General features: G+C 37.9%; 2 protein-coding genes across 3 annotated transcripts in view; one reads left to right on the top strand and one right to left on the bottom strand.

The window, feature by feature from the left end:
- Positions 1–1854, top strand: part of zgc:152951 (uncharacterized protein LOC569013 homolog) — a 36112-nt gene extending 34258 nt beyond the window's left edge. Inside the window, exon 9 of the mRNA XM_039744976.1 lies at positions 1421–1854. Within this exon, the coding sequence (XP_039600910.1) occupies positions 1421–1549 (129 nt within the window). The 3' untranslated portion in view covers positions 1550–1854. The remainder of the gene's footprint in view (positions 1–1420) is intronic.
- An 11092-nt stretch (positions 1855–12946) lies between these two features.
- znf654 (zinc finger protein 654) overlaps positions 12947–21414 on the bottom strand; it is a 95173-nt gene continuing 86705 nt past the window's right edge. The window contains exons 9-10 of one of the 2 annotated variants that reach the window (XR_005632652.1): positions 20327–20756; positions 12947–13115 (exon numbers count right to left, since the gene is read on the bottom strand). Coding sequence is in view for 1 of the 2 variants with exons in the window: in XM_039744978.1 (XP_039600912.1) it covers positions 20746–20756 (11 nt within the window). In the remaining variant the exon portion in view is untranslated. Of the gene's footprint in view, positions 13116–19575; positions 20757–21414 lie in introns of those variants that run through there. The other variant, XM_039744978.1, reaches the window with a different exon arrangement.

Consider the following 21414-nt stretch of genomic DNA (forward strand, 5'->3'; position numbering starts at 1 on the left):
ATGTTCAGTAGCAGTAGTAGTTGTTTTCATTTTATTATTATTAGTATTTTATAAATTATTATAGTAGTGGTAGTTGTATTTTATATTATTATTATTATTATTATTAGTAGTAGTAGTAGTAGTAGTAGTAGTAGTAGCAGTAGTAGTAGTAGTAGTTGTTCTATTTTATATTATTATTATTATTATTATTATTATTATTATTATTATTATTAATAGTGGTAGTGGTAGTATTAAAATTGTTTTTAGTGTTGTTGTATCACAAGTCAAAAGTGATACTGTTGGCTCTATCGAGTAACAAAGAGTACCAGCACATTGTTACCCTGGACCACTATTATTATTATTATTATTATTATTTAATAATAATAATTTTAATCAGGCCTTCATTTATAAAGGAACCAAGTCAACTGGTATATCATTGCCACTAAGTAGTAGTAGTTATTGTATTTTAAATTATTATCTTTAATATTATTATTAGTAGTAGTAGTGGTAGTATTAGAATTTTTTTAGTGTTGTTGCATCACATTTCACAAGTGATACTGCTGGCTCTAGCGAGTAACAAAGAGTACCAGCACACTATTATTATTTTTATTATCATTACTTTTATTAATACTAATCAGGCCTTCATTTATAAAGGGACCAAATCACTTAGTAAATCATTGCCTTTAAATACCATTGAAGTCCAGATTTATAGGTTGCCCTCTGGATTGCAGCAACCCTTCCTGTTACCAGTTTTTCAAAACTTGAGTTCATCACGGCATATTTGAGGTCATCCATGGCACAATAACATATGAGCAGCTTGGCTATCATCAGCATCAACTCAGACCTCGCACAGAAGCTGTCATGTGATGACCTCATAGATGACTTCAGAAAATGCAGACGTGTGCTTTTGTGATATGCAACAAAAAGACTGAAGAAAGCCCTGAGCTCTCACTTTCCAAGTTTTGATTATTTTAGAATTACGGATGTATTTAACTTCAAGTTAAATTTATGATGTATTCTTTTTTATTTATTATTTTTATATTTATTACTCAAATGAATGCTGTTATAAGAAAGAGTCATGAAGGGGTGGGGTGGGTGTGTTTGCCTAACAAGATTCTGCTTAAGGCCCACTTTGGCTAGGGGCAGCACTGCTTTTAAGTCACAATCTGTATTTTCTTATTCATCGTTAAATGTGCCTATGTGCTAAAGCTTCTTATGCTGCATCAGTTGTTCTGTATTAGTGTTACTGGCGTGTATCTTTTAAGTGGAATTGTTGTAGTTTTTGACACAATCCTAAACTGAAGCAGTGTGGTGTTTCTAGAGATGTGCTGGCTATAATAATTCAAAGAAAGGGGAGCGCTGGTGATAGCCTTTAATTGTGTTATTCTTGTGTTTTCCACATATGAAGTTAACTTACATTTTTTCTGTTTTTAATTTGCAGGTGTTACACTGGATCATAAATCATATGGAGAATTCAGCAAAGAAAGAAAAGCTCAAAAGCATTGTAGAAGCATCCTCTTATAAAATTATGTATCTGTCCAGTGACTGGTCAAGCAATGCAATGGATTAAAAAAAAAGGCATTCCCCAGAACAAAGCATGCAGAATAGTTTACATTTTAAATGCATCTTTTCCAGTGACTGCCTTTATTTTCTGCATGGCAAAATTGTTGGTAGACTGCAGTCAAGAAGCACAAGTGAATAGAGAAAGCCGTGAAGCCATAACAACTGCATGCAAAAAAAAAAAAAAGAAAAAAGTTAAACAAGTAATACTGTATTTTTATATTTAACTTTCAGGTAAATGAAATTTATCATTTTGATCTGAACAAAAGGGTGCAATAAGCTTCTGCGTCTAATAAATTATTTTTGGAAAATTAAGTAATTTGTTGTTTTTGTTTTATATAATAACACTAGCTTCATTTTTTACCAAGTAAATTTAGATGTATGATTTCTTAACATGTTCAAATAATTAGAGCACCACCAGGTTAAGTAACTCACTCAGCGTCATGCCAGGAGTGCATCATGAAGATGAAACTGCAGCTTTGAGCTTAGCAGTACGGTGATCAAAGATCTGTGAAAGTAACATAAAATGTAATAAAATATTCCATGAACATTATGCAAAGACTTCAAAGTAAACAGTGCTGAGTTGGTGGCTAGGTCATTGAGTAGAGTGCAATGCAATCACCCTTCTATTTTTTCATTTTATAAATACTAGGAAACATGTGGACCTCCGGTTCCAGCCAAAGTAATCTGCAAGTACCAGCAGGTCATGTGCAGAGGAGCTGTCATCCTCATTTCTCTTATCACAGAATCAGCTTCTGCAAGTTGCTTTGCCCTCAGCAAATGTCACTGCTCTTCTTTTTTTCTGCTATGTCACCTTCTTGATCATTCTGACTATGATCTGTAAGACGGACACAAAACTTGGTGACGTCACAAGAGTTGCTACCAGCCATATTTTTGATTAGTTTGCGTGTGTATCACATCAAGCTGAGATTAAGACTGAGGTTCCAGCCCCAGTTGTTTGTGAGTAATCATATAACAGAGAGAAACAACCCCATATGCAACCCCAGCTCAGAACATGCTGGGATGGTATGGAAAATGCAAATAAAAACTAGAAAACAGTGATTTCAAAATGAATTTTAACTTGTAATCCATCAGAAAGATATTTAATGTTTAGTCTGGTCAGCTTTATTTTTTTGCAAATCGAAGGTCTACAACACAACAAAAAAAAAAAGTTGGGATAAAGCAATTTAAGGTTAATAATGAGTTAAAAAAAGAAACTAACGACATGATTAGATAGATAGATAGATAGATAGATAGATAGATAGATACTTTATTAATCCCCAAGGGGAAATTCACATAATCCAGTAGCAGAATACTGATAAAAACAATATTAATTAAAGAGTGATAAAAATTCAGTGCAAGTTAAAAAATGCAAGGTGGTAAGTGCGAGGCAGGTATAACAGTCTATAATCTTGTGTAGTGTTAACGTTTACCCCCCGAACCAGGTGGAATTGAAGAGTCACATAGTGTGTGTGAGGAATGATCTCATCAGTCTGTCAATGGAGCAGGACAATGACAGCAGTCTGTCGCTGAAGCTGCTCCTCTGTCTGGAGATGATCCTGTTCAGTGGATGCAGTGGATTTTCCATTATTGACTGGAGCCTGCTCAGTGCCCGTCGTTCTGCCATGGATGTCAAACTATCCAACTCCATGTCTACAATAGAGCCTACCTTCCTCACCAATTTGTCGAGGCGTTAGGCGTCCCTCTTCTTTATGCTGCCTCCCCAGCACACCACCGCGTAGAAGAGGGCACTCGCCACAACCGTCGGATAGAACATCTGCAGGATCTTATTGCAGATGTTGAAGGACGCCAGCCTTCTAAGGAAGTATAGTCGGCTCTGTCTTCTATTGCACAGTGCATCAGTATTGGCAGTCCAATCCAAGGAGATGATTAGGGCCCACGATTTACCGCGGAATTTAACGCCACGCCGCATAATTTAGGGTTTTGCAGCGGTAAAACGCCACGCCGCGGAATTAACCTAACTGTCGCGGAAATACCAACTCTGAATGAAATCTCACCATTTGAGGCATATTGGTATTAGTGTGATTAGTTTTGATTACTTCTTTAAGTTCTTTCTTTAGCCTGATGCATCATCTCATTAACATCTCGTTCGTTGCTATTGAAGGCGAACACAGTGGAGCTACAGTCCAGTTAAAGAAGCTGTCGGCGTTGCTGCAAAGTACTGATAAACTTAACGAGCTGAGAGCTGAACTTCAATTTGTTTCTGTGCACTGCCAGCCAATTATGAACACTCTGACTTCTTTTGAGACACAGTCATTCATGGCTGTCAATGTCAACAACAAAGTGTCTGACTTACTGTCTTGCCTGAAATCGTCCGGATTTCCAATTGCAACCAGCAGCTGTGAAGATGCAAAGCACAATGCGGCTGCTAAACTTGAAGAATTTTTTGTGCGAACCAAACAGCCGGCAATAGACTTATTCAGATCTGTGAGACTATTTGATCTACGACAGCTACCACTCTTATCGAAGACCTTTGCTGATCATGCAGAATCAGTGCCAACAATGATGGCTGCAGCAGATGAATGGCAAGCTTATCTGGACATAGCATCTCGTGAAGTAATTCCAGCTGATATCACTGCTTTTTGGCGTGCCTTACAGGACAGAATGCTTCTCATAGCAGCTCTATAAAGTTTACATTGCGTTGCCGATCTCTTCTGTTGATGTGGAACGTTCGTTCTCAAAATATGGATCGGTGTTGTCACCACTGCGATATTCTCTGTCACAAGAAAACCTACGAGCTTACAGTGCCGTTTTCTTCAACAATAAATAAACAATAACTTTAGAAACATTATTCGATAGTTTGTTGAGAATAATATTATGCCTACATATGTTTCAGCATCGTTTGCCTAAAGCAAATCTGTGGATTAAAATGTGCGGATGTGAACGCTTTGATATACTTATTTGATTAGTATTACGAATTATGATTGATTATTATTAAGGATTAAGAATAAGAAAAATTGTATTTATTTTGCTTGGGTTACGAATTAGTCTTATGGAGTTCTGGTACTACACGGTACGCCGCGGAATTTAACAAAAACATGCCTCGGAATTTACGATTTCTTGCCGCGGTAAATCGTGGGCCCTAGAGATGTTGTTCAACAAGTGATTGTACAACACCAAATCAGAAAAAAACTCCAATATGAAAATCTTTCTTGGAGCAACATTGAAACATTTCAGTAATTTTCGCACATATTTTTTGGCACACTGGAGATCCTCTAACGATCTTTACTCCTCAAAGACTCAGCCTTTCATGGATGCTGCTTTTGTACCAAATCATGATTACATTCACTTGTTTGATATCACATCATTGTTTAATTTTTATTTTAACCTCATTACTGGCCTTAATTTGACCTGTTCCTTCCAACTTGTTTTGGAATATGTTGTAGGTCTAAAATGTAGAATTGGATGTAAATCGACAAATGAAATGAAGTTGACCAGACAAAATATGAAATATTTTGGGGTCATACTGTCTGAAATGAAGTAAAAATCAAAAGTAATTTTAAGAACCACTATGGTTTTTTATTTCTTTCTTTTTTTTTTTTTTTTTTGCATTTTCCATACCATCCCAACTTTTTCTGATTATGTTTTGGTATAAAAGCTGCATTCAGAAAAGACCTAGTCTTTTAAGTGAAAAGAGGGTCTGAGGATTGCCAGTTTTCTCAAAAACACACGAGGAAACTGGATCAGAAGGTATTTAGGCATTTTACCCTCAACAGTGCATAATACAATGAAAAGATTCAAGAAATGTGAAGACATATCAGTGCATGAATGATAAGAATGCAAGCCTAAGGTGGCCACCTGTGAACTTCAATCCCTCAGATGCATCGAGAAACTTCCTTTATCAATAAGTGATATAACTGCATGAGCTGAGGAGGACGTTGGCAAACCTTTATCAAGTAACACAATACACAGTTATATTCACAAATACCTAATGTTATTTGAAAAGAAAGCCATATGTTAACAGTGTCCTGAAGCACTATCAACTTCTCAGTGCTGGAAAACATCTTTTTTGCATTTTGGAAGCAAGAGTGGTGTTTGGGGGTGGCAAGTGGGGCAACTGCCCCAGGCCCCGTGCCTAAGGAGGCCCTGATTTTGAGGTCCGCGTGTCCCATTCAAGCGGATTTGTCAAGTTATATTCTCCAGTATATATATATATCTGTGAGGAACCCTTTTAAAATCCATCTTTACGGTCATATTCCATACATGTATGTCTTTAAAAACATTCCATAGTCCACCTTCATCCCCTGAAAGGGGTCGCCAATATAATCCCTTCCTAAAATAGGTATAGCCCATTAGTCGCTGGGTTGGCTTCTCCTATCTATAGAAAAAGACACTGCATCCAGACTAGACTACGAAGATGTCATCAACGACTTTTCCAATTGGAAGGCAAGCTGTGGATTATCGTCTCTGAACCTGGAAACTGGTAACAGATTTCATGATGATACCTCTATGTTAATTTCACACATCCTGTCGAAACACTGAAACTCGCATTTTATTTGTAGGCCATAAACATGTCCGGATATTAATGCACAAAAACGTATCGCTAATGATAACCAGCTGACATGACATCAACGTGAGTTATGACTATGACATCCTGCATATCGAGACTCAGAGTATACTTGCAATTTGGGTACTTTCTAGATTTCCACATGACACTGCATCGCATTTCGCACAATTGTGGTATTGTCATGAATTAAGAATTGCACTTTGTTAATAGATTATTTCATTATATTTTGATAAAGTCCACGTGTTATCTTGCAAAAATCTATATATATAATCTTCATTTGGGTCTTGATCTTTGTTTGTTCGCAAATGAATTAGAAGAAGCACTAGATGGCAGTAGAGAGACAGCTAAAACATAGACATTGCATTAAGAATCTCCTCCAGGCTTATATTACTGAAGACTGCAAATTCCATGCATGCGCAGACCACCTTCCAGTTTAGTACGTTGTTGTTACTCACGGATGTCCACAATGTGCCGGTGTTCTAACGAAACATCCTACCCATCGAAATGATCTACTCACTGATGCTACGCATGCGCACACCAAAATTACGCAACTTACCCTTACTACATTAATGCATTTATTACAGTTTACTGCATAGGTATTTATTGTCAACATTTTATAAGATGTATTTTTTACATGTGTGACTTTTATTCTTGTACAGGCCATTGTATCCATACACGAGTAATGACTTGTCTTGTGAAATCTCTGCATCAGGCTGTGTCTCTTTGGAGCATTAAATTATGCATATATAATAAATTGAGAAATGTTAACATTTCTATAAATTTCATAGACGACTTCTAAATACAACATGTTAAATGATGACATGGTATAACATTATAAGTTTAATGTTACGACTTACAATAAACTACGGTAGGATGCTTCGACAAAGTAGAACAAATCGTCAGAACACCGGAATAACGAAAGGGGTGGTGGACAGGGTTACGCTGATTAGCTCCTGAGGCCTGGTTAGAGAATGAGATTGCCGAAGATAAAAGGTACTTGCCTACGTAATATATGAATGAAAGAAAGACAGTGGGTAAAATGAATGACGAGTTTCCCATATAAAAAATCATAATGCTGTGCAACGAAGGGCCCAGTTCACGACTGGCAGCTGCGTTTAAACAGGTAGCTCTTCACAGACAACTTTAACACGCGCAACATAGTTGGGCACACATGGCTAGTTTAGCTGAATACTGTAATGAGAAAATCTGGTGTATGTTAACATTATTTTTATTGAATTCGTGCGCAAGTTTATACAGTCCACACATACCGGTAACAGCGTTTAATGTAATTGACCCCGCACACCCCTAAGGCTGCCTCTATTTGGAAGAAATACATGCTGTAGCTGGTAACAGTCTGGATGGTCCTTTTCTTCTTCGGTGTGGAGAACACAAGTCAGGAAGCCAGTGACTGTGATGGTATGATATTGTGTCAGTGCTCTGGCAAGGGTAACATGCATTTCTGTGAAGACACCATTAATGCTGAAATGTGCATGCAGATTTTTGGTGCAACGTGTGCTGCCTTCCAGAAGACAGTTCTTATGTGGTTGCCCATCTTTCAGCAAGTCAATGCAAAACCACATTCTGTGCACATTACAAGGCATGGCTGCAATAGGAAGAGGGTGCGGGTGCTTGAGTGGCCTGCCTGCACTCCTGAACTGCCTCCAAACTGAGAATGTGTGGCGAATTTTGAAGACAATGAAGACCCCATACTATTGCACAACTTAAGAATTGTCTGCAAGAAGAATGGAATAAAATTACACCCAAAACATTCAATAAATTTGTGTTGTCAGTACCTAAATGTTTATTAAGTGTTGTGAGAAGGAAAGGCATTGTTACCAAATAGTAAATTATTCACTGTCCAAGCTTTTCTTTTAAGTATCAAAATTAAAATTTAGGGTGTATTTTTGAAAGAACAATAAAATTCATTAGTTGTAACATCAAATAATAATGCACTGTTATATTGTTTTCAGGTCAAAGCTCATTTACTGCTATTTACTAATTGCTGCTTTCTCTTTTTAAATGTGTATTTTCCATGTTCTACCAACTTTTTCTAAGCGTCAGACAGCTGCGTTAAGTCTTCTTCAGCACATCCCAAAGATTCTCAATGTGGTTAAAGTCTGGACTCTGTCGTGGCCAATTAGTGTGTGAAAATGTCACTCTGTCACAATCTGAGCCTGACAAATCCTGGAATTATTATCTTGGAATATGCTTGTGCCATCAGGGAAGGAAAAATCCATTGATGGCAAAACCTGGTCATTCAGTAAACTCAGGTAGTCAGCTGACCTCTTTTTTGGGGCACATAACGTTGCTGAATGTAGACCTGACCAACTGAAGCAACCCCAGATCATAACACTGAGCCCACAGGCTTGTTGGATAGGCACTGGGTATGATGGATACATCACTTCATCCACCTCTTTTCATGCCTTGATGCACCCATCACTCCGAAACATCAGACAACATGACCTTTTTCCATTGCTCCAGAGTTTGATCTGTATGCTCCCTGCCAAATTGAATCCTTTTTTCCCTGATTAGTCTCACTGATAAGTGGTTGTCTTCAGGCTACACAGCTGTTTAGTCCCAATACTATACTCTTATTTTCACTGTTGATTTTTTACAATTTGATTTTACTAAATGTTTAAGTGGTCTCTGATGACAATCATTCATGATTTTCTAAATTGAAGATAATGGTTCAAACGTCATCCTTCCAGGTTTTACTATGTTGGACAGTTCTTAACCCAATTTTAGTAGTTTCCGCAGTGTCTCTGGTTGTTTTCTTTGCTTGATGCAGGCCAATAATTTGATCTTTCTAAAATAATGGAACATCTTTTCCATGGCCACAAGATATATCTTCAGACTTGGGTATTTAAGAAATGAGATGATACTCACTGCATCAGTTAGGGTTAAACTTGTTGCATGTTAATCACTGCAGTTCTTTCCAAAGAAAGGCTCTTACCTATCTGCTTAGGTGGTGCCTTTTTTTGGACTGGCAGTACAGCAAGGAAAATAAGTAATGAATGCATCACCGCTTTTCACCAGATGTCGGTAACAACCCAAGTAATCCACACATACAAAGAAATCAAAACAAATAAGTCCATAAATTATCTCTATATATAATGCGCTACCGTGGCTGTCTGTTTGTCTTTCTAGGATTTTAAATTGCCTGTAACTTGCAATCCCCTCGGGGTTGCTGGATATCATGGCCAGCCTGTACACTGGTACTGAGTGCTGTGCAGAGTGGAAGCAGAACCTCTGTGTTTTTCCCAGTTGATTCCGGGGCTCGTCAGGGGTGTGTTCTTGCTCCTACTCTGTTCAATGCTTGTACGGACTGGGTGTTGGGCAAGGTCGTGGGGTCCAGCAGCTGTGGGGCATCTGTTGGTGAAGAAAGATTCACAAATCTTGACTTTGCCGACGATGCTGTGATCTTTGCGGAGTCGACGGAGGCTCTGATCAGGGTGCTCAAGAGACTGAGTGAGGAGTCTGAGGGTCCTGAATTAAAACCAAGATCCAGGCCTTTAATGACCTCTTGGGCACAGCCATCTGCAGTGTGTCTGTTTGCAGAGGTAGTGCCGACCTTTTCGAGAGGTTTACTTACCTTGGCAGTGACATTCATGTCTCTGGTGACTCTTCCTATGAAGTCAGTAAACTAATCGGGAGAGCATGGGGGTTCATGAGGTCGCTGGAAAGGAGTGTGTGGCACTCCCGATATCTATGCAAAAGGACGAAGGTCCAAGTCTTTATAAGTCCTGGTGCTTCCTGTCTTGCTATATGGTTGTGAGACATGGATGCTATCCAGTAACCTGAGATGAAGACTGGACTCATTTGGTGCTGTGTCTCTCCAGAAAATCCTTGGGTACCGTTGGTTTGACTTTGTGCCGAATGAGGCACATTACCTGCATTGTGTGGGAGCGTGAGTTATGGCACTACAGCCATGTGGTGCATTTCCCCGAGGCTGCTCTAACTTAGAAGATCCTCTTTGTTGGGGATCCGAGTGCCAGGATCAGGCCAATGGGTTGCCCACGTAACACCTGCTGCGGCAGATAGAGGGTCATTTCCAGAGGGTAGGACTGGACTGCGTGTCTGCCTGGTTGGGTTGCCAACCGGGACCTTGAGTTGTTTCATTATGTAGTGGGAGGGGCAATGCACTGTACCAGTGCATGCTCCCCAACTTGCAAACCATTTGACCTATTGACCTGAACTTTGGTACACATATACTACGTGACATCTACTATCTGCTTTCGAGGTGATGATTGACCTCCAAGGTTACTCCTTTTTTTATTTTTATTTTATTGCAGAATCAACTCTCGGCAGCAGCCAGCTGTGCAGCATAAGTGTACGGCCACCATTCTCATTCCCTACCACCTTTGCTGTCACTTCCCCTCAATCTTCATATCTTAAATCATTCTTGACACAGATCGGAGACTTAAGCGCCAACTTCAGTGAAAAATGAAAGAAAACATACTAAGTAATTGCAACACAAACACTGATTTGATCACTTTTAACACGAAAAGATGCCGACAAAACAGAAGAAGCAGGCCTCTAGGTGAGAGAAAAGAAGAACTGGTTTGGAAGCAGCAAGAGCATCAACCTCTAAGCAAACAAATGCTAAACGTACAGTGAAAGAGTATGAAAACTATGAATGTGCAATTCAAGTGTATTCACTGCACGACACAGTTACTGGTGTGTAATAAAATATTCAGAATGACACAGTAAATACGAATTGAACACACTTACCGAAATTTATTTAATACTTGGTAGAAAAGCCTTTGTTGGTAATGACAGCTTCAAGACGCCTCCTGTATGGAGAAACTAGTTGCATGCATTGCTCAGGTGTGATTTTGGCCCATTCTTCCACACAAACTGTCTTCAAATTTTGAAGGTTCCATGGGCCTCTTCTATGAATTCTGATCTTCAGTTCTTTCCAAAGATTTTCAATTGGATTTAAGTCAGGTGATTGACTGGGCCATTCTAGCAGCTTTTTTTTCTCTGAAACCAATTGAGTTTTTCCTTGGCTGTGTGTTTGGGATCATTGACTTGCTGAACTGTCCACCTTTGTTTCATCTGTTTCACTGTTGATATGGTGTTTTTCAGGTGATGTGCAGTTTTGGTTTCATCTGACCAGACTATATTCTCCCAGTATTTCATTGGCTTGTCCAAATGTTGTGCAACAAACTTTAAATGAGCTTCAACATGCTTTTTCTTTAGCCATGGAGTCTTAGGCGGTGAGTGTGGTGGTTGAGTGCATTACTTATTGTCTTCTTTGAAACAACTGTACCTGCTAATTCGAGTTCTTTCTGAAGCTCTCTGCGTGTGGTCCTTGGCTCTTGGACAACTCTTCTGATTATTCTTTTGACTCCTCTGTCAGAAAACTTGTTAGGAGCACCAGGTTGTGGCCGACTTATGGTGAAATGATGTTCTTTCCACTTCTGGATTATGGCCCCAAGAGTGCTCACTGGAACATTCAGAAGTTTAGAAATAACATCTGTAACCAGTGCCCTCAGTATGTGGTTGTGAAGGTCTTGAGAGAGCGCTTTGCTTTTACCCTTCTTGAGATGCTTTTTTTTGTGACACCTTGGTAATGAGAAACCTTTTTATAGGCCATCAATTAGGACTAAACCAGCTGATATTAATTTGCACCGATAGGGGGCAGGATTAATTTCTAAATATTGACAGATTTCAGCTGGTTCCTTGGCTTTCCATGCCTTTGTGCACCTCCTTTTCTTCATGTGTCTGCCCTAACAGGGAATATCCATTATTTAAACCAGTATTAAGTGAATTGTTCACCTCACTCTAAATAAACTAAATTGCTAACTATGAACGTGGCAAACAGGCTTTGATTTTAGAAAAAATATCCTTCACGATGAACTGAATGAACTTTGCCAGATTTAACAACAAAAAAAAATATTCACCTGACAAAGTCAAATTTGGAGTGTAATGATGGTCAGAACACCAATAGCAGACTGAGTGTGAAGAAGTTACCGAGCATTAGTGATGATCTTTTGGAAAGTCCAAAAGGCAGAGTGGCGACTCTAAGGTTAAAGATCTGTACTAGTATCTAGGAGGACGGCAGTTCTAATCCGTTTACTGCCAGAAGGGCCCTTGAACAAAGCCGCGTCATGGCTTGGAGAGCCATAGGGAATTGCAAACAATCCCACGATCAGCAGTCGTATAGTCTAATATACCCACTGATTCAGTCCAACAAGTCCAAGACTTGCCCCTACAAAATTTTTGATTGATTTTGTCTCAAGTCGTAGGGGTATGCTTTGTATATTGGCCATCAGGAAAAGCTTTCAATAATTTGTGAATAAGAAACTGTGCCAGAAAGTCATTCTGCAGCCATCTAACTTGACACATCTTGTGATATCGCAGTCATCTAATTTAACACGTTCTTCGATTATCTAGTCATATCTAGTAAATGGCCCAGTTTGAATTCTAACTTTGGGGCCTGTCTTGTGGAAATTCCTCAATCCTACAATGGAGCAGGCTGATTCAGAAATTAATGGATGGCTTTCTACTAAGTTTCACAAAACCTAAAGAATTTACAGGAGCTTCAAATGAAATTTCACACTCATCACTTCAAACACACATATCCAGATTTATTTGTTCCTTCTTCTCGAGTTAAGTCACCATACTCTTTGATCGGATAGCCGCGGTGTCTTCACGGTTGTTGGCGAGTCCTCATAGTTTAGGGTTTTTTCTTTTATTGTTTTTTGAAGTTTCCAAGAAAATGAGCAATTTCATCCATAAAAATTACTTTATACTTTGAAGTCTGACAGAATATTCCATATATACTCTCATTAGAAATGTCTGTGACTAGAAGAATAGCATGTTAATCTTAAATGGTTGAACAAATATCAAAAATTGAGGCTTCATTTTCAACAATTCAGACAGATATCAACAACAAAGACAGTTTATTAAACAAGTCAAAATAAAGTACAAAACTGTCATTCCAACTCACATGGAGTTTGTTTGCGCAAAAGTGACATTGATCTTTGTCAGCGGTAAGTATCAGAACCTTATTGCAGTTTGACGGTTCAGTCCCAAGTTAGTACTGTATTGTATGAAGAGAAAGAAAAGGGAAAAAAAAAAAAATGTAAATACTTTTAACAAACATTCAACAAGGAAGCCCACAAATTTTATTCCTTTCTGAGAATTTGAATTATGTGCATGTGTGGTGTGTGTGTATATATATATATATATATATATATATATATATATATATATATATATATATACACTGTACACACACACACACACAATGAAAATAGCAAAATACATAATTTAAACAGTTAAAAAAAAATCAAAAATCTTACAAAGTACAGTACTAAAATAACAACACATAGCACCTTGGAAAGGGACCATAATCTTTGCCTATAGTGCCAACAAAAAAATGATTTTCGGCTAAAGTCAAAAGTTTCCATTTTTAAAACTCTCTTCATGAAATAAACAGGGATCAAATGCTTATTTTTACTTTAACAAAAATATACAGGAGAAAGGGAAAGCTTTCTCAAAAGGTGACAGTGAACATCATTATTTGCAAGTATGAAAAATAAATAAATAAATAAATATGCAGGAATGATTGTGTAAGAGTAATTGAGATCTTTATTTCGGATGAAAACTAGAAGACTTTTACACACACAGTGTGACAGCCTAAAAGATGAATGTCCTCGCCTATAGCCTTAACACTTGTGTGTTCAGACAAAAAACTTCTCTTTCCATTACTGCTAATTTTGCCTACATGCCATGCAACTCTTGTGAAAGTTTGAAGGATAAGTGCTTCAGAAGATAGAGCTCAAACCTTTTAAACTCTTCCTGAGAGCACTCTTGTTTTACCAAATCAATGATACTCTTACTCTGAGACGTACTGTATCTGAATTTAATACAATTCATGACTTACAACTTCTCCAAAATCTACTCCTCTGCTCTGAAATTAAAACTGTTAAATTAAAACCATCCAATAATATACAAAACAAATCCATCGGGCTGGATGAGGAGGCAGCAGCAGCAGCATGACGTATGGATGTACCAGTCTTCATTAGCATGCACAACAAAACAAAGCATAGCAAAAAAAAAAAAAAACAAACTTGTTGGTGTCTTGCTCTTAATGTGCAGCTGAAAACTCGGTAGTATTCGGAGAGGCATTAACAATTTAACAAAAGGAAAAAAAAAAGAAATTCACAGGCCAAGTGAAATGAAAAAGTGCTCCTTAAAACCAGGGGTCAATGTCAAACATTTTGTGTTGAATCAGAGAAGCAGCAGACCACTGAAACGGATCATTTCCAGATGTGTTTTACATTAGCAATTCTGATTTGGATTTCCAACTTCAGAATACATGAACACCGAGGATCTCCAGCTTTCCCACTACGGGTAACCACCTCACATCTGACTGTTGTGTCTTAGAGTAAAAGCAATTAAATCCGGTCTTCCAGCAGTTCTCTTTTTGACTTTTTTTATTCTCCTGAGAGCGCCATTGTCTTATTATGATCAGGTCAGGTATGGACAATTAGAGCATAGCTGCAAAATAGCCCTGGACAAATTTTTCTTGTCTTAGCAAAAAAGTAATATTTAGAAAAATATGGATCCACAAAGATATTGGGATACTTTGTGTGCACTAAACAGTTAGTAAATAATATTACATACTTTAAAATACCATCTTGAAAATAAGATGGATTCAATTCCTTCACAAATTCTGCATGATGCAGTGCACTCTTAAAAATAAAGGTGCCACCGCAAGTCATAACGGAGCAATGTCAATCGGTTAAACTGCCCCCGGCGACTCATCACAAGACATTCCACAAACCGTAAACGACCCTTTCCCATTAAATACAATTGTGAATCACGACTCTGTGCGAGTCAAAATTAGATATCCCGTGATGACCAATTGTTTAAAAAATGATGCTTTAGAGCAGTGCCATAGGGGAACCATTTTTGGTTCCTAAAAGAACCGTCCACATGAAGGTTCCAGAAAGAACCTTTAGATCCATAACAATGCCAAAGATGAAGAAAATCACAGATAGATTAAAGATTTGTAAAATGTAAATAGGCTAATTATCGTAAAAGGAAAGTAACGCAGGCTAACTTCAAGTTGTCTTGATCAGTCAATATCCAGTTAGGTAGCCTGCTACACACTGACAGCTTCTGTTTTGTTCACATATTAGGAACCTTTTCAAAGTCCCAAGAATCATCTTTCTAGAATAAAATGGTTCTTTGTCAATTGATGGTTCATCAAGGAACCACACAACCTGAAAAAATGACAACCATTATTTTTACATGTGGTTACTGCTGCTTCTCATGGATCAAACATCCTAGTTGTGCCTGTCTGAGCAATCTCCCCAAGTCTGCCCGAGATTACTTCCCATTTCCCCAGAGATGTACATTATGATGCCTGGCAATTCTTAAATAGCACCATGATGGCTTTGCATCCAGTGCTGCTGGTACATATACCAACCAATACAGCTCATGAACTTTTGTGACAGGATGCCATTACGTTTTAAACTGCATTACCATAAAATCATTCTCTTGATTCAGTTCCATGGAATTTTTTTCCCATCTTAGAACAAAGGGCCTACTATTTAACAATGTCTTCTTTTACCTTGGATGTCATGGTGGCACTGGGGTTAGTACTGCCGCTCCATGGATCAAGTATCCTGTGTTCCAACCCTAAGCCTAACCGTTATGTGTGACATTTATGAGTTCTCCCCATGTCTGTATCAGTTTTCCTTCCACATCACCAAAAATGTCAATGGCAACGATAAAATGAACCAACTAGATCTGGATTTAGATGGTCCACATTAAGGCCAGACTTTTCATCCAGCTCTAATGCCTAAAATGTACCTGACAATTCCCAGATTGTCTCTATCCATCTTTAACCTTCAACCAGGTTAAGCATGTTTTGAATATTTTTTTTACCTAAAGCTGGAAAATAAATTAGCGCCAATTAAGTTGCTGACAGCACTCCCAATCTCTCATTTGCATTCATTTAGATGAGTTGTTTTTATCTAAACATCTTATAAATATTTCTACAGTTGGGTACTTCTTAAAGTCAACAAAGGTGACTGAACCCGTGTCCTTGTGCTATAAGGTAGAGCTTTAGTCAGCAGAATGGCTTGACCAAGTCAATATACGATGAGGTGATGCATAGAGAGGTGAACGGGCATCACCAACATGAACACACACACTTTCAAATCATATTTTAAGATCAAATGAGCTGACCAGGGGGCCTCATGTATAAAACCTTGCTTTGATTACAAATAAAAATGTTATTTGTCCAAAAGGCAAAAAATGGCACATGCGCAAAGATAAATTGGATTTATAAAACTGTACGTATGCCACACCAATCCTTTATAGATAATCTCAACGCAACTTACAACAATGGACTTGTGCACACACCTGTCTTGCTATACTGCATCACGACTCAGTATGCATAAAAATGTCATTTTTGAATATTCATGATCTAATCACCATATAAATTTGTCTATGTCCCTGAGTGACACCTGTAGGCAGTCATGCATCAGAGACTAAAAACTGCCTAAAAAGAAGCAGCAATGGTTTTACTACAAACCACTGGAGAATACAGAAAATAAAACCACAGTGTTTGTGAACTTAAGGTACTGCTGATTGACGTGGAGAAAAACAAAAACATCTTTTCATTTATGCTATCTCAGTGGGCATTACAAATAAAAAGAATGAAGTGATAGCAGCTGAGTGGAGTTGGGACTAACAATATGCCATCATGCAGCGTCCAGACAGCTGCAAGTACACAGCATAAATTGCTGTAGGCTGAATACTGTATGCACAGATCTTGTAAGATATTCAGAACATTCTTACTGAAATTGTAAAAAGTACATTTTTGTCATGTAAACATTGAATACACACAAGCCCCTTTGCATTCTAAGTACATCTTCTAAATCTGCCATCATAATATGGCAAACCTTAGTGGAGCTGTAACAGCAGTGTAGTTTTAATGAAGAAATGGTCCTTTCTTTTACTGATCATATGTTGGGAGTGCCTTTCATTTTTTGTACTCTCCTGTGGTGTATCCACTATCACTTGAAAGGAAGATAATACAAGTTGTCTGTAATGTACTAAATCTAATAAAAATCCTATTAATTAGGCTTACTTACCAAGAAGCTAACCATCACAGATAGCATTACCTTTAAGTGTGCTTCCCATACTACAATTTGATAAAATAAAGAAATCGTTGAGTTTAGCCTGGCTACCTTGCTAACCTGGCCAAATTTTAGTATCACATATTAATTGTATATTAACTGAATGAAAGTGCTTTCCGTTTAAAAAAGCTAACTTATTCTGTGATGGTGCCTTTCCTGCAACATGTGTATAGTCAACTGCACTGATTACATTAGGAAAAACGGCAGTTGTTGCAGATTTCCTTTGACCTAAGCTTGCTTACCTTGACTTTAACGAAAACTGGACATATCTGGGTAGCATCTTATTTATAAAATCCCATACAGATAGCATGACATGGCTCAGGGATGACCAACAGATTCCTGACCAGTCAGCCAGCTGACCATGAAAAGTGTCAAATACCCTACAGTTATTAAAACTTGTAATGGAACAGGGGTCGCAAGAGACCAATTCAGCAAACAAGTACAAGAAAGTGGCTCTAGGAAGTCTAAATCGGCTTAAATGTAAGTGAGAGCCAAAAAAAAAAAAAAAAGCCTGCAATTGGCAATATCTTCCAATAGAGCTACTGCTGCCATTCCTCATTGTCATACAATATGCAACACACTCTTTCTATTGACACAATATATAGACTGCCTACTAAGGCAATACCTATAACCTTTATGCATTAAGTGTTTTTACCAGCACTGAAAAATGCTGTATTGATAGACCATGTCGGTCAACTGTGATATAATTAGTTCAAGAACACTGGAATGTGACCCATGCCTCAATGACATGCACTGCAAAATTAGAATTTCTGTTTACTACATTGTGCTGCTAAAATTCCAACACACAAATAATCTGTGTAGGATCTATGGATGATTGAAACTTGATGTAATGTTAAGTCAATTTTCATGCCAAGTTCATGTTTTGTTAAGTCCCACCTTTTACTTAAGAAATGATTTACACACATTTCCAAAAGTAAGCAAGTTTTATCCATGAGGCCCCAAGTAATTCACTTCAAAAAGCATCAAGTAGGCATCAATAATGGAAGCTGACACCTTCAAACTGGCACTAAGCTGTAGCATCCAGGATAAACATGACAGCCAATCTGTAAATTGAATGGGTGTAATCAAATAAGAATTCAAAGTACAGTCAAACTCTAATCATTTCACAGTTACTTCCAATAAATAAAGATTATTAACAAAAGTTAAAGCAGTTGACAGTAGTATATTCTAAAGTCTAAATGCACTCAAGGAAATTGTTACTTTTGTCATAACAGCATATTTGGTCAGGGGAACTGGGGAGACATTTTAAGACTACAAATTCTAAAAGTAATGTAAAGATGTTTCTACAGAGCCTTAGAAGGCACAAGTGCAAATGCCCATAATGGGTTTAGTGTAAACACACTGGTGAAAATGGAAACTGCAACATTATGAAGGAATCATGGGAGTTCTTCCAAATCTGCACAAATCCCTGGGACAAGTTTTCAAAGTTTGTTGCTGGTTCAATTCTAACCTTCCTTTGCACCAGTACTACATCTTTATACTTATGAATGGTGTAAAGTATAGTATAGTAAAGATGTGATTTTAATTTTAAAAGTTTGTTTGATGAAGGAAAATAAGTGGTATGTTCAAGATATAACTAGTATTGCACACCTAAATGCCACATACAGTAGTTCTGAGTGACTAAAGATCTGGATAGTTTTATGCAGGATGTCATTCTACTTCTACTCAACATTCTAAAGCAGGTGAGGCAAGGTGTTTCCCGAAAACGTGCCATACCTATTTGGCTCGATTAAGGTCACGTTGAAGAACTCTGCTTCTGGTATTATGAAAAGCATAATCATAATTGACAAATGTGTAGAAACTTGGATATATGGGTGGTCTTTGTGCTCTCAAATTCAACAAGGAACTGCTGCCATATGCGACAGATCCTAAAATCAGACAAGGCATTTCTCCAAGTCCTCTGTGAAACCAACATTTCCCAGCACATAAAGAGATTTATCACTGAAGAGAAAGTAGTGTCACTGTACTTCCCAGCTGCAGCCTTTATCAATATCATAAAAGTCACTGCTGTCTGTGCTAAATGATCTGGATGGCCCTGTCCTGTGGCTGCAAGTGTGACATACCTTAGAAACTATCACTTTCATACTCTAATTCAATCACAAAATCTTAAGACAATGTCATCTTCACCTATGTCATTGATCCAGCTCACTAAAAAAAGCAATACCTATTGAAACGGCGGAGTGGTGGCTCTGAGGCTAGGCATCTGCACTGGCAATTGGAAGGTTGCTGGTTCGAATCCCGTAAATGCCAATAGGGACTCTGCTCTGTTGGGCCCTTGAGCAAGGCCCTTAACCTGCAATTGCTGAGCACTTTGAGTAGTGAGAAAAGCGCTATATAAATGCGAAGAATTATTATTATTATTAAAACACAGCTCATGACTTGCTCAGAAAAAGAATGTCAGTACTTCACACTCAACTTCAAATTAGAGACTTGCTTTCCATATGAACTGGCAGAATGTGCCAACATACTTAATGCCACAACTTTATCAGCCAAGATGGTGCGCTAAACTTATGATCATTTGCATACCAAATTTGATGGAGACCTGATAATACTTTTACGGTGTTTCATTTTACACTTTTGTCCGTGAATAACTTTTCTTATGTTGTTGCACAGAATCCAGGTGTAGGCATTTTGTGAATGCCACTGTTGTTTAAAGTCATGGCATTAAAAAATGATCGATGATAAAAGATCAAGGAAGCAGAATGGAGAATATAAATCATGAATTATACCCAGGTGTGAGAAGAGTTTGAAAAACATGACTACAGCTACAATACTAGCTCTTATCATTCAGGATTGACTTAGGAAAAACACAGTGCAAGGACTAGAGGCAAAGATAATACTGCAGTATTAATTTAACCCTAGCAATCCACACGTCTGTGGCTGGAGAGTTTCAGAGGTCTTCACTATTTACAAGGCAATCACAACTCAAACATTAACCAAAAAAATTCAGCCCTGAATATAATTTGAAACCAATTAACAAAAAAGAAAAAATTAAAACAAAGAACTGGGTCAGCTGGGTTCAGGCACTTCAAAAAGGTACTGAACACTTCTCAGGTAGGGTTAAACGGCTTACTGGGTGGGCATGGTCCCCTCATTCATAATTGTACTCGGTATGTTTTGGGCTTAGATTCCTTACGGCTGCAAAAATCTGCTTTATTTTCTGTTATCACAAATGCGGCACACTTCTCCAGGAGCTGTCCTTGATGAAAAAGTTTCCACCTCTTTGAGGCATGGTAGATTGTTTCTATGGTTTTTGCCATTTAAAAATAAAATAAAGTATTAGTCTGGTACAAATGCAATACTTTCAAGTCTTCTTGCTTACTGGACCAAGATGTTAAATTTTAAAAAGTGCTCCTGTTTTCACACTAGAATGCTGACACCTGCAGTGAGGTAGCCTTTTGCACAAGACTAAACTTAAGCCAGTTGATGCTCGTGTGCTGCCTCCTTCAGACTGGGCTCAGCTTGGAAAAGGGAATCACCTACCCTTTTACTTTACCAGGCACCTGTTAAAATGACAAAGTGTAAATTTCAGTAAAACAGTTACTTGTCAGAGTAAAGAATGAAACTACTTAGATTAGATATGATGGAATGTGATCTTCAACTATAGACTCATTTCCCATTCTTGAGAAACATCACAAGGGAAATACAGTGCATTCAACTTAAAAGATTAAAAGTGGACAGACCTTAAATTCTCAGAATAAAAAGCAAATCTATCAAAAATAATGAAATGCACAAAAGCACAAAAGCAAATCAGCTGCTGAAAAACTGTCCAGATGTTAAAGTGAAGTAATTTATTATTCACATACAGTTACAAAGGCACATTTTCAACATCCATTTCTTGAGTGTCCTAATGGCAAACAACCTAAGTTTATTCTTAATTAGTCATGTATAAATGCTAATAGGTTTTGAGAGAAACATTTGCAATTGGATTAACAATACTGAAACCTTTTATTTTGTTTGCTTGGGCTGCAAGGTACCGGAGCTCCTAAACTTCAGTTCTTGGTTTAAAATTGGCCAAACTTAAAACAGCTTTCTCAAAAAACATGTCAGTCTATTTTTTTTGGCAGAATGGAGGTTATTTCCATGTGACAGATTAAAAACACGAAAAGCTACACCTGATGAAATGGAAATAGCTGCAGTACAGTGTAGTATTGGCAACTA

The sequence above is a fragment of the Polypterus senegalus genome, chromosome 2 (assembly GCF_016835505.1).
Source record: "Polypterus senegalus isolate Bchr_013 chromosome 2, ASM1683550v1, whole genome shotgun sequence".
In the NCBI taxonomy this organism is placed as follows: Eukaryota; Metazoa; Chordata; class Cladistia; order Polypteriformes; family Polypteridae; genus Polypterus; species Polypterus senegalus.